Consider the following 14,657-nt stretch of genomic DNA (forward strand, 5'->3'; position numbering starts at 1 on the left):
TTTTAAAACAAATTGTTAGCTTGCGTTTGTACTTGGAAAACTAAGTATAAAAGAGTGAAATATTTTATAAATGTGAATTTTCCTGATTTTTTTCTCTTGATCTAATAATTATCTGTGATATAAACATTTGAAGAGAAGAATTATATCACGTAAACGGAAATAATCTACACATAAACCCGCCAATGTGAAAATAAAGGGATGGTTCCCCCAAGTTGGATTTGGAACGAAAACGACTCGCTGAAAGCAATGATAAACGCAATTATGATGATGAAAATATTACAAGAATTCCTGATAAAATATGTTACAATTTACATAGAAATTTTTTCAAGAATAAAATTGTCGCAAATTTTGTTAATTGTTCGTTTTACATTTCCTTCTGAAATGTTCATTTACAAAATTCTTTTGGTCACTAACAAAACTAAATAAATTAGTGAGGAACATTTACTTGTTGGTGGTGTTTTGTTAGAAACTCAGCTCCGACTCTCAAAGAACCAGTACCAGACAAACACTGGATAGTAACAACTCTATTCTCTCCCACTGCATGACTGCCCAAAAAACGAAAACAATCTTTATAGTAGGGCTGGACACTAATACTCGCTACTTGCCTTATACCCGCTACTTGACCCGTACTCGCCTCGTTTTTTCAAGTACTCGTCGTTGCCAAGTCAAGTATCAAGTCGTTGAGTTTTGCTACTTGCAAGTACAAGGCAAGTAACAAGTATCACAAAAAAAGTTACGACTCGCCTTGATATTACTCGTTACTTGTTTTACGACTAAAAAAATGATAACTAAATCATAAAAACCAAAGCCCTACACAAAATTTTCCTTGTTGTAAGAAGTAAACAATACTTTCTTATTGAATTCCATTTTTTTAGGTGCAAATATTGTATTTAAAATAACTCTTGTGTTTTCACCAAGTCGAGTAAATAAAACAAACTTCATAACTTTCTATCGTAAGATATTATCTATCAAGTAATTTTTAAAAACTTGAAAATATGTACAAGTAATTAATAAATACTTGTAAGTAGCAAGTAATTGAACAAGACAAGTAACTTGCAAGTAACATATTTTGGACAAGTATTCGAAATAACAAGTACTCGTTTTCGACAAGTCAAGTACAAGTCGAAAAATTCATTACTCGTTCAAGGCAAGTCAAGTATCAAGTATACGTAAAAAAGCAAGTAACCGCCTTGTGCCCACCCCTACTTTATAGTAAAATGAAAATAACCTAAAGGATTTAGAGAAGTTGAAAAAAGACAATCAAACCTCGGATTAAACATTTAATCACTTGAGGGAAAATAATAGTATCTAATATATTACCTATCATCACCTAAGATCAGCTTGGCGCTCAATTTGTTAAAATCAGCAAGTCCATCAATTGGGAGATAACCCTTGTCACAAGACCTTGAGGCAAAAACAAAATCATAAACTTTTTTTTTTTTTTGAAAATTAGCTAATCAGTTACTATCAGAAAGTTATAGGGGAAATTCTTACTTTATAGGCTTTGATTGTTTGTTTACAAATGTGTTCACAAATGAACCCACAGTCATCACATTTTAACTGAAATGTTAATTGTACAGAAAAACACAAAAATACTTTATGAAAAATGTAAGATTAAATATTTTAAGAACGTCACTTTTTTTTCCTGAAACAATCGAAGTCTTTCTATATTACTAATGAGTATCTAACTTACAGGTCATTTGCTAACTGTTGCTCTGCTTTTCTCACCACCTCAAGAACAAGAGGCTTTCCCTCCTTTAGACAATAAAATAAATATAATAACCCCAGTGAGGACTAATACAATAACTCTATCATAGAGACTGTGAAGATCCATAAAACTTAGACAGAAAAGGAACCAAAGTTACCTCGGTTCGATAGGCACCGGCACTCAAATTCAACTTAACTGGACAAGGATCATCTCTACAAGCAAAAATAACCTGTTTTGTGACCATACAAATAAGATTAAAAACCTGCAATAAAAAATGATCTACTCTTTCATAAAATAGCAGAATGGATCCAATAACAAAAAAGTAAGATGAATGTAGATCCTTAAACTGAAATATATGTACACTGAGAACAGGATCTTCCGGAGCAGGAAGGACGTTTGACAAGATGGAAGTCATCACAAAATGATTAATCAATCGACAGTGAATTTGGAAGAAAAATAGAACAGTCATCAATTATTTAAGCATGATTACGCTCACAAACCAAGAGAATCCAATTTTCTATATAACTGTACTTTTTATAATGGCTAAAATCAAATTTAAATTAAAATTTTAAATTATTTACTATATAAATGTTCCTTTATAAATGCTGGTTATTTTGTCCTGATATCTATATATAAATATATACATATATGATTAGTTTTGAAAGGAGATATTAACATATGTTTTAGTTATAAAGTGGGGCCATTTGCATTAATATCTCCATTCACAACTTCAACGTGTAACCAAAAATTAATATTCCTTCACCTCCATTAAAATAAACTTTTTAGAAAAAAAAAAAAATTTCACAGCGATGTATTTTTTGTGTTTTCAATGAATAAATTGTAAACTTCGAGAAAATTATTTAACTTTATTGAATTACTATTAGTTAAAATTTATTGAAAATTACAGAAAAGATACATTTATTATAGTAGTTTAACGTGTTTTCTTAATATGTGTAAAAATATCAAAAAATCTATCTTTGCGAAACGGAGAGAGTACTAATAAACAAGTAATTAGTTTGCATGTTGAAGAAAAATCTTCTATATTAAAACAGAATTCACAACTTTGATTTATGTGTGATTTTTTTAAAAAATGGACTTAATGGACATATTCCTAGAAAATTATGTTACAATTAATATCTAATCATATCATTTAAATTTTGAGCATACCAGAAATTTTTATTGAGCTATCAATAAATGGATTTAAACAATAGATGATCCATTGAATTTATAGATAGTATAAATTAAATAGATATAATTTAATGTTGTAATATTATACCTCTATACGGTAAATATTTAAATATTAGTCTATGTGAACTTTTAAAATTATAAAGATTATTTTTAAATAACAAAAAAAATCATATTATCTAACAATGATTAATCTTTACTATCTTAAACCAATGAAAACAACATTTAAACTATATAGTTTATTTTAAAAATTAAACAAAAACTAAATGTTTAATTATTTGCTCGATAATATAAATCTATGAAGCGAAAAGTTTAATTTTTTAAAAACTTTTTAAATTTGTGAAATGTTACAATATCTTTGATATAACAATAAAATAATATTTATATATATATAGTTACAATTTTAATAATGAAATAATAATCCAAAAATATATATATAAAAGAAGATACAAATACATGTGAAAGTTTGAAACAATCTATTCAATGAAAAAAATATACAGTAAACTTATTATTTTTTAAAAATTGATAGACACTTATATATTATAATATATACCAATTTAGAATTGAAAACAAAATATTTATATAAAAATAAATGAAAACAAAAACCTGCGCGGTTGCGCGGATCGAGATCTAGATGTCTTTTAACAACTCAGATCAGCGATACAAATTACAAATTACAAATGGTTAGAAACGTTTTATCTGCCACTTTTGCATTGTAGTTCTAAATTGTTTATTGATATTTTTTTTAATTAAAAAATTACTTATAATTGTTGAGTAACGCTTAATTCATTACCGGTTCTATACTTTACAACTGAAATCTACAGATTCTAGAAACTATCAACTTTAACGTATGCTTTTTAATTGTTTTCTCTGTCGGTCGCTTCCAGTTCTCTGTTTGTAGTGAGTTTTTTTTCTTACTTGTCTAGATTGAGGTTTCATGGATCTTCTCATTTTCATATTAATTTTGCTTCAAATCTTTACGACATTCTACGCTAGGGCAGGTAAATAAACCGAACCCAAAAATCCGAACCGAACCCGATCCGATAAAAATGAATCCGAACCGATCTGAATCCGACATAAATACCGATGGATCTTGTTTTATGGTATTTCGGGTTATGGGTATTATCCGAACCGAATCCAAACCTAAATAGATATTCGATAGGATCCGAAACATTCAAAATCCCAAAAAGAACTTGTACCAAACATGATCTCAATTCTTAATATGTATATACACTAAGATATTATTGAACATCTAAAATAATTATCTATTAAATGAAGGTTGAAGGTTAAATGTGGCAGTTGAATCTCGAGGTTTTTAGATTTTGGATTTGTTTTCATTGAATAATGTTTCTCATTTTATGAGAAATTTGCTTTCGTTTTATACTTTTATTATTTGGTTTTCTTTCTATCAATAACTATGTTTACCTTTCGTTTGATTTTGAATGATCATGTTTGATGTCCTTTCTTATTTTTGAATTGATTTTACTTATGTTTTGATTACAAAATAGGTACAAATCATGTATTTTAAAACCGAAGAGCTGATTTTACTTATGTTTTGGTTATAAAGTAGTTATACATCAGGTATTTGTAAACCGAAGAACCGGTTGGGATCCGAACCCGAAAGTACATCGGATTGTACCGGTTCTTTGAAGATTTACTAATTCCAACCCGAACCCGATAGAATCTAAACCGGTCCCGAACCGAAATTTCATATAATACGAATGAGGCTGATTTTGATAACCCGAAAAATCGAGATCCGATTGGACAAAACCGAAGTCCGACTGTGACCCCGAATTCCCATGCCTAATATAGAATCTACACTTAGAAAGTGAGTGCTCATCTAATTTCAATACAAAGAAACTAACGGCTCTAATATAGATTTTCTCTAAGCATTATTTATTCAGAAAATTACTCCTACAGACACATTCTCACTTCTAAATATCACAAAAGAACACAATATGCTTCCAACACACATTTGATGAGGACAATGTACCCTCAAACAAAACTTTCTCTTTCATTACTTTCTCTTTCATTACTTTCTTTCTCTTTATTTACTTTTGGATATTTTCTTCATAATTAAATCATGAAAAAACTTTCCAGATCTTCAGAAATAGCAAATCATAATCTCACTGCTTTGTTGTTGATGAAGATCTGCAACCCGCCTAAAGAGACACATTCTCTCTCGTCGATGCAGATCTGCCACCCTAACCCGCCGTCGTCACCGTCGGCGAACTGAGTTTTTACCGGGGTTTCACCGCCAACGTCGATTGCTCTCCGGTGTCGTTTGATTGATCTTCATGAGTTAGAAACTGATAACACATTATCGATCCCCGTCTCCGCTTTCAGAGAAAAATTATTGTACCAACGATGCTTTTCTGCATTTGGTTGGCTTCCTTTTTGAAGATTCTACTATTCACAACAACAATTGAGGGGCAAAAATACATGAAACAGATCGATTGGGATAAGGCAAGAGCCAAAAGGGTTGGTATTCCACCATGGTGCTCGTTTCTGATAAAAAAAAGTTCGTAGCAATTCCATCAACAAACTCTCTCCACCACCACTTCACAATTCGTCTGACCACATCTCATTGTCTGACCACACAACACCCGTCCACACATCGAGTGACCACACACCTCCCATCCACTCATCACCTGAGCACAATACTCATGTCCTAACCAAACTTCGTCTGACCATATCTCTTCTTACCACGACTCACTTACTTTCTCAACCTTGGAAACCCATTAGTTACACCCTAAAAGGCATGCTCCCATTCTTGATTCCCATTCCGGAACCCTCCTTACATCCAACTCATCTTCTTCGATTAATTACACTCTAAAAGACATTCTTTTTTGTAGCCGTTAGATTTTCTGTCTTTAAATTGATCTCACGCGTACAAGCCATTCACATAAATCCATATACATACCTTTCTGGTTCATAACTTTATTATTAAATGCAACTAGACACCAACTAAGTTTCATTACAGGTTGCCTCCTAAAAAAGCATTCTTCTCCTTAGCAAAAAACAAAGGTTATTTTCATTCTCAATAAAATAGCTGTCACATTAAAGTGTGTCAAAACAATATTGTGTCTTTTAGTGCAAAGATAACTCAAAAAGTGTTCTTTTACGTAAGTCTCTCTTATTTATTGGACGTGTTGGTTTTATTACAAAACTGTATACAAACTTCAACAACGTGTGGCTAAACCGGGCATTTGATCTAGTCAAAATTCTATATGAGAAAAAACCAATCAAGATGAAGCAAACGGTCTACAGACCGGTAGATCTTTCTCAAAGATGGGCGCGACACCGATAACCGGATTGGATTCAAAGAAATTAGCCGGTTTAAGCTCAAAGCTAGCAGCTACCGTTGGCATAACCGGATAATCTTCTTGGCAAGGTATGTGATGGAATCCCAATGTGTACCACAACACTATGTCATTGTTTTCGATCGAGCGATCCCTATTACACCACAAAACAAGCAATATTGGAGAGATATTTAAACCAAAAATCTTTAGGAATAGATAGTATGACTCAATTGGTATGGTCCGTTGGTTTCATACCGATCTGACCAAACTTGTAGTGTGTCATCGCCATGGCTCTGGTACACTAGAACTCCTCCAGCAAATTGCTCTGATCGGTTATAACGAGTTACCCATATCTAAACCAATAAAACCAATTGCATTGAACAAACTGAGTCCTAAAACGAAATGTCAACTAATTAAATATCTCATATAGAAAAACAAAGCTTAAAATTAAGTACCTGATTATTGCTGAATGCACCGCGAATCTGAGGAGGATCATCGTGATCGAGCAAACTCACCGCATTCCCACCCGGTATGATTCTGTAACCGGCCGGGTTCCCTAACCGAGACTTACGGTTTGGGTTCACAACATGGAATTCATATGGGTCATAGAGGCTCAATTTGATCTGGGCATCTTTCTCAGTCTTGGCTACATATTTCTTGACCTTCAAGTAACTCTTTCTTGGTGATTTTCCGGTTGGAACTCTTTGCTTCTCTGGATGAACCTTATCGAACGAATTATTCATCGGTCCATCAATGTCCATGTCTAGATGAAACGTTATGAAATGATCATGGACGACTCCAATCACATTCTCAGAGATCAACGGTCCAGACTCATCCTGTTTATCACCTAAGTCATCTACATTCTCGTAAGGTGTCCCTTTCACCATCAACATACCTGAAGCCGCGACCTAGTAATAATAACATTTAAGTGCGAGGAAACTTGAAAAAAAAAACCGTATACAAAACAAACAAAGAACAAAAACCATTTACTGACATACCGTAACGCGAATCAAACCATCAGTCTGAAACTCCCAATCAAAAGTATAGTCGTAGTTTCCGACCGAAGTAGCCATCCGAGCGACCAATGTAACTTTTGGCCTTGACTCTCTTATCTGTTAAGTTGACAAATCAGGAATCGATTCTAATTCAAAGCAAAATAAAAAATCATGACAGTAAGGGACATACATCAGCACTGGGGATAAGAATCTCAGAATGTCGCCAGCTGACATCGCCTGCGTATCGTTCAAACAAGCATATCATGTTAGGTTGGACAATGGCTTTTCCATCCGGCGAGGCAAAAACGCCATCTATATAGTAAGCATTTCGAGGGCAGGCGTTGAGGGGCACAAGAGGCATTGCCGCAGGACCTAAACCGATCTCGCCTGCATCCAGATAACTTTTGTAGTACCATAGTTCTCCAGGGTCCATGTATGGTACGAACAACTCTGATGGAAATCCTTTGTACATCACACTTCTTGGTTCACCTGTTCTCTCCACATTAGTAAACATCAAGATTTGAGAATTTGGCTTCTCTTTTAACCATCACAGTTGTTATGTATATAATATTTTTTCTGCGTTTGAAAAATATATTTTGTGCTTCCAAAAATATTAAGAAAACACATTAAAATTTGATTATATACATCATTTTTGTGAATACCTATTTCTCATAATTTAAACTAGTACTAATTCAAACTAAATACAATTTATCTTTTTTAATCAGTTTGTTATTTTAACTAAAAAGTATAGAAAACATCAAAAATATATTTTAATATCATTTTCAAACAAGTGAATATTTGAGACTTTGAGTTAAGGTGTTAAATACCTGTCTCGGAGTCACGAACCGTGGCCTGAGAGATGATCATACCGGCTCGGTGGTCAGCTTTAACATGAAAAACCCAATTAGCCCACTTAACCAAATGTCCATCTTCGACCAGGAAACTAGGACCCTCCGGCTGCTCAATCGAAATGGGGTTGATTCGATCCATGTGTACCGGCTTATTCTGAACATTATACCGGTATTCTGTACCGGCAGCTTTGGGAATAGGAACCATGCCTTTATCGACGATCTTGATAACCTCTAGTTTGTCCATATCGACCGTTGCATAAAGACCTTCAATGGGTCTCATGAAATAATTAGGAGTGTCTTGTGACGTGAAACATTGGACTTTTAGGATTCGACGTCCTTCTTCCTCCGGTCCAAACCATCCGGTGAACGTTGGTAGAGCTACCAAATCGGAAAGCTTAACCCCACGAGCTTCGACTGAGCGGTTGAACTCGATGCTCTTCAAAGCAACCTGCATTTTGTGTTGACAAAGAAAAAAGTAAATTATTGCTCATTTTTGTGTATGGGCATATATCATCATGATCTCATAAAACACAATATTACATGTAATACAAAAATTCCAAAAATATAGTTTAATTAAGTCTTGTATACCTTATTTTATTTAAAAATATTTAACTAATTTCAAACAGTTTTATACATTTATAACGACAGTAACTTTGAATATAAAATAAGTAATTCAAGAAAACTGAATTTAACGGCAGTATACTTTGTAAATATCCTAAAAACTAAAAAGATATATAAAAACGAAATATTCAAAAATGATAAAAAAAAAATGGATCTAAATAGTATGTCAGATTAAAATATCCTAAAAGTCAAAGCTTTCTAAAGAGAGATACAGAAAAATATTAAACCGGTTAAGAGTGGAATCTCTAGGTTTGGGTCTTCAGTTTTCGTGTTTATTAGTATTGGGTAACGACAGTGTGGAAAAATAACAACTTCAGAATTAAACCCAAAAAAGACAAAACAAAAGCTATATATTCATTTGAAACTAGAAATGTAACTGGCTACCTGAGCCAAGCCGTTTTAATTAGAGTAATTCTATCTGAAACCACAAACCGTACTGTACCAAAAAAACTGGAATGGAAATCTAGTAGACCGTATTGGTCAGAAATTGAACCGAAAATTAACCGGTAAGCTAAACCGGTTTACTGGTGACAAAGTAAGTCTAAACACCAAATCAGTAACATGTCGTTTACCAATAAAACTATTCTGCGATACCTGAGAAGCCACGATGAGGTCGTCCATGGTGAGAATCGGATACCCAGAAGTCGGGTTGACCACATCGGAAACGACCCGACCCGAATCAAGATCCACAATAATCACGTGGGACTGACCACTCGACAACGCGAGGACCTCGGCTCTTCGCGACGGTAGCCGATTTCCTTTCTTCCACTTGACGACACGTTTCTTATCCGGCTCGTCAAGAGCCATGGAGTGAATCGTGGCCGACCCGGAACCAAAACCCGGTTCATGATCCAAGAGGATGGCTCGGACTCTCTCGATTTCTTGCACCGTTAGTGGGTCAAGTGGGTGATGAGGCTTTGCGGAAGAGTGGTCAACGCGGAGTTTAAGATCCGGTCCGAGAGTTTTCCGGACCCCGGTACCGGATAAGTAGCCTGAGTGGAGTCCAGGGACCCAAGAGTAAGTTGCCAAGAGGAGGAGAAAGCCGAAGAACAAGGCAGAGAGACGAGCTAAAGATGGTTCCGCCATACTTGACTTTTAAGGTCTGAGTGTACAGTCTACTTATAAAAGCTGAGGGGATATAAGAGCATTATTCAAAGAAAATAAAAAGATAGAAAACATGTGAAAACTACTCAAACCACTTCTTAAACCTACCATGTAAGAGATATTTTCAAGTTGGAATAGATCTTGAAAAATTGGTATGCCCCACTTCTTCCTGTCATGACAAGTGTAATGACAAGAAGGATATGATCGCTATATTGGAGACTGTAAATGGAAAAATACACATTATCATCAGTACTTTCTAATTTGTTTACATAGAAACATAAAACCGGAGAATTACAAATCAAAAAGAATATGAAAAAAAAGTTGACGATCCTTTGCATTAAAACGACCTGAATCAATGTATGATGTAGCACGTTTGGTGCTAAGGGATATTGAAGGAGCTTCTCTGTACTATATAGTAATAGTATATACGAAGCTACACTGTTTTTTCGTGTGGACAGTACCTTAGTGTAAATGAGAAGAGAGTACTATCAGTTAGATCTGAGACGTATTGTGTGGTCTGCTATAAAATAATCGAAATCCATCGAATAAGCAAAACTAAATTTTATTTATAGCCTTAGAGATTAATTTGATGATTTTAACTTTGTTCTTATTTATTGTAGTTTAAAAGCAGGGAGTTTTCTAAAATGACCTGAAATTTAAAGTTATCGTCAACTATATTTTGCTATTTATTTTCAATATAATCATTAATTTTAAGTAATTTTTTTATAAAATGTCATTATTGTTTAATTTTATTTTTTTGAAAAGTGCATTTGCGAATGTTTTGAAAACCGGACAGACTGGTTCAACCATGAACCGTTTATCAAATCAAGTCTGGATTGAACTAAAACTCGGATTTGAATTAAACTGCCAAACCCCTCGAAAAGGCAAAACCGGCTACTTGGGTTAGTCACCAAACCCGGTTCGGCCAAATTCAAAGCATAATTTAATTGATTTTGATTCTTAGCGTTTACATAAATGACATTTCATGATTAATTCCAAACTTTTAGTTGTCTGTTTGGAAACCAAAATCATTATACTTTTTGTTTGCATTTTATTTTGTTTCCATTATACATATTTTCTATATGTTATTATAAAATTTATAGAAATAACTTGAAAAAAAAAACCATTTTTGGTCATTCATATTATTTCTTTTCATATATTATTCCACATTCACTTATTATGAATACTGATTTGGTATTAATATGCCATGTTTTATATTTTGTGCCTTAATACTTAATTGGTTTATATATTAACATTGGTCAATTGGCAATAACAATAGTAGTCCCAAATATTTTTGATTTGGTAATTATTTTTAATTATGTTTTTATTTAACATTATGGAATATTAAATATTTTCTAGTTTTATTTTTGTTTCACTTTCATCATATCTTCACATACACATACACACACATATAAGTGAGTTTGATATATTTGTGTATTACAATCATGGTGGATTCAATATTTTGGTTGATTAAAGTATGTTGTGATAATTTTGATAGCTAACAAAAAATAATAATATCATACAATTGAAACACAACTAAAATGAATATTATGTTTAAGGAAAATGCATCAAAATATTAATTTACAAAAAAATACTCTATGATGATAATTTATTACAAAGAATTTTATAAAACTCTTCAAGATTTTATTTGATTATTCATAATCTTGATGGCTCAAGTGAAGTCTACTAATGAAGTCTTCTAATGATGTCAACAAATAAGATCTGAAAAACAATAAAATTATGTTAATAAAATATTAAAATTATAAAAAAGATATGAGATTTAAAATCACATTTTGTAAATTTCATTTGAAGTCTGCTTAAAATTTATGGTTTAATATACTTCATTTTGAAAAACCACATCTATGCCTTAACTTTTAAGTAGACTTGATCAAAAGTTTATTATATGAATCATTTTCATATTTTTAAAATATGTACATTTTAAAAAAAAATGTGAAAATAGCTATAAATCTTAAACAAACTTTTAAAAAAATATTTTGAACTAAAATATTAACGAAGAAAACAAAAGAGTTTTAATATAACATTATTTAAGTATAAACAGAAAAAAAAACACATCTAAAATCTGTAGATCTAAATACTACATTTTTGGGAGGGAGAGATGAAAGCCAAGGAAGAGTATACCATCAAAATAAGATAAACTTATGAAAGTACATAAGACAAAGAATTCAAAATTATATTTTGTAGACTTCTGATGAAGTCAGCTTAAAATTATGGTTTAGTATGAATTATACTAGCCTTAATTTTGAAGTAGAAGTCTATTCTATAAAATAATTTTCAAATCTGGAAAATCTGTACATTTTAAAAACGTGAAAATAGCTTCAATCTGAAAAAAAAAACTTTAAAAATAGAATTTATAAGATAACATAATAGCAAATCAAACACATAGAGTTTGAATCTATCACTTTATTTGAATAAAAACATAAAATTACATATTTAATAACTAATAGATTTAAATCTTATATTTTTAGGAGGGGTAGTTAAAATCATGGATGAAAATGCCTACAAAATAAAGATAAAATCATGAATGACATAAAAAAATATAATTTAACATCATATTTTAATAGTCTAATAAACATTGAAGTCTATTAAACAATTAATTTTAAGCTTACTTCATCAGAATTCTAATGTATTGGCTAATTTTCATATTTAAGAATATGTACATTTAGAAAACGTGAAAATAGCTTAAAATCAGAAAATATAAACTTTAAGTTAAAATAGTATATATATATATATATGTGTGTGTGTGTGTGTGGGGTTAATTGTGTTAACGTTCTTTTTTTGCTTAAATCTGAATCGAATTATATAACGAACACTCGATTTACCAATTCAACAGTGTGTCCATGCCAGATATGAAGACATTGACATGCACGTAATGTGAGTCGTGTTTGTAATTGAAAGGCGTAGCCATTTACATTTTGCAGTGTTCACACATACATTCACATCTTAGGAAGGTGTATTTAACTAAGAATTGAGTTGATTTGTATTAAAACAATAAATTTACTCTTATTCAAACTTGAATGTTAAAACTCATTTTAAATCTAATGTTATTGAATTTGTTATTTCATAAAGCACTTTTATATCCAATGTTACTGAAAATATCTTAAGTTTAGAGCTTAAAAAATTTTCTAGAAATTATAGAGCGTTTTGGTAAAATCTTAATGAAAGGAAAAAAAAATCAAATCACAATTTTAGGTGAAATTTATAGAATAGTTTACTAAAATCATGTTAATTTATAGAATAATTTACTAAAAAAATTAAATTAAGCCTTAGGCTCAACAACGACATGGATAACATCTTGTACGACAGACTTAAACAACATCGCTTACACCGCACAAGCCGTTTCCCATACTTGGCCATGCAGTGTTCTTGCTTCAGCTCAGATCAAGTACTCAGACCCAATAAAGCCAATTTTCGATGAAACGACTTTTTCTTTGTTGGAGGACACTGTCCTTAGTTTGGTATGTTTACATGAACACACAGGTAAACAGAAATAGTAGAATATGTCTTTGAATGTTATTAGTGGAACGCAAACACATACCTAAACAAACTGGGGAACAGAAATTTGTCACCATTCAACTATTTTTTTTGTTGCTTTTACTTTTATTATAACTAAGTAAACAAAAGAAGATAAAAATGAAGTGCAAAACTGATTTCTTCTTGAACCACATCTATTATTTAAAATAAAGTAAATTGATGTGGTTAGAATTGTGGATAAAATTATTTTATTCATTTTGATTATTAAAAATGTAGAAAAGAGAACAAATATATCCACTTATATATTTATATAATATATAGAATTAAGGTTTAAATGAGTATTTTTTTATAGTAAAACTAATTATGCTAAAATACATTTATTTATCAAATAATTTATAAATTTTATTTTTGAATTATGATAAATATTATAATTTATTTAATTTTGTTTAAACGACAAGTACCAAAAAAAAATTGTACTCTTTTGCGCCAACAAAAATACAAGATAATTTGCAGAATTTTTCAAATATATAATTTTATAATAAATGGAATACTTTTTTAGATTATATTAGCATAACTAATTTTAATTTGTAAAATATAAATATATTATTTGTATTTCACACTTTTATTATACATGCCTTTATTCAAACATCTGTTCTTTAATGGTTACTATATATGTTACCATTCTCATATTGTTTTCAACTGCTTGTATTGTTGCCGGTTCCATTCATTGTGATAAACTAAATGCAACTGCATAATAAATTATGCAGTAGAAATGAGGGATAGAATCCATAAGGAACATATACACACTTCAATTCTTAGTTTGAATCAAGATAGAATACACAATGATATAGGTTTTAGAATGCAACTATATTAAGGAGTAAATCAAGACGATGTAAACTATAAGAGAATAAGCTAGGCGTTAGAAATTTCTCTGGAAATCAGATCATGAATTCAAATATCTTATCATGAAATTAATGAAAACCCATTGTTGACTAAAATTGGTTGTAGGTTTCTAAATTGGTGTCTTTTTCTAGTTAATTTAACTGTTGGCAAAAAAAAAAATTGAACTTGGTTAAAGTTGAAGTATAATTTTGCATAGTTGAAGTGCTATATATTAATCTGAATTACTCGACTCTTAATGTTAGACTAGGTGATTCTTCCGTGCTCGTGCACGAATATAAATATTTACATAATAATCAAAGTATAATTAGTGATTGTGTTGTTTCCATTTTAGATCATTTTCTTATATATATATATATATATATATATATTTATTAAAATTAAATATACTATTATATTTAAAAAAATTAGTTATTATCACAATTAAATATTTGATTCAATACAGTTTATAACATTTCAATTTTTCTTTTCGGTATATTAAATTATATATATTTTTCAA

At 31.1% G+C, this 14,657-nt stretch overlaps 2 protein-coding genes across 3 annotated transcripts; both read right to left on the reverse strand.

The window, feature by feature from the left end:
• Positions 1-101: 101 nt before the first annotated feature.
• On the reverse strand, positions 102-2,500 carry LOC106331223 (aspartate aminotransferase, cytoplasmic isozyme 2-like). Its single transcript, XM_013769539.1, has 7 exons — positions 2,070-2,500; positions 1,866-1,937; positions 1,694-1,755; positions 1,321-1,404; positions 446-545; positions 177-237; positions 102-112 (listed from the first exon to the last, which is right to left on the reverse strand). The coding sequence occupies exons 1-7, from the start codon at positions 2,175-2,177 to the stop codon at positions 102-104; spliced, it is 498 nt and encodes a 165-aa protein (XP_013624993.1). The 5' UTR covers positions 2,178-2,500.
• Positions 2,501-4,768: 2,268 nt separating this feature from the next.
• LOC106335374 (primary amine oxidase) lies at positions 4,769-9,856 on the reverse strand. 2 transcript variants are annotated; one of them, XR_001268716.1, is made up of 8 exons: positions 9,257-9,856; positions 8,018-8,489; positions 7,381-7,679; positions 7,194-7,307; positions 6,651-7,103; positions 6,451-6,548; positions 6,034-6,349; positions 4,769-4,789 (listed from the first exon to the last, which is right to left on the reverse strand). XR_001268716.1 is itself a non-coding variant. In XM_013773883.1 (7 exons), exons 1-7 carry the CDS (start codon positions 9,746-9,748, stop codon positions 6,139-6,141), a joined length of 2,139 nt encoding a protein of 712 aa, XP_013629337.1. In that variant the 5' UTR covers positions 9,749-9,856; the 3' UTR covers positions 5,996-6,138. The 2 variants fall into 2 exon arrangements, 1 of the variants encoding a protein (XP_013629337.1); XM_013773883.1 differs by lacking the exon at positions 4,769-4,789 and having other exon boundaries at positions 5,996-6,349.
• Positions 9,857-14,657: the final 4,801 nt, after the last annotated feature.

Source organism: Brassica oleracea, chromosome C3 (assembly GCF_000695525.1).
Source record: "Brassica oleracea var. oleracea cultivar TO1000 chromosome C3, BOL, whole genome shotgun sequence".
Lineage (NCBI taxonomy): Eukaryota > Viridiplantae > Streptophyta > Magnoliopsida > Brassicales > Brassicaceae > Brassica > Brassica oleracea.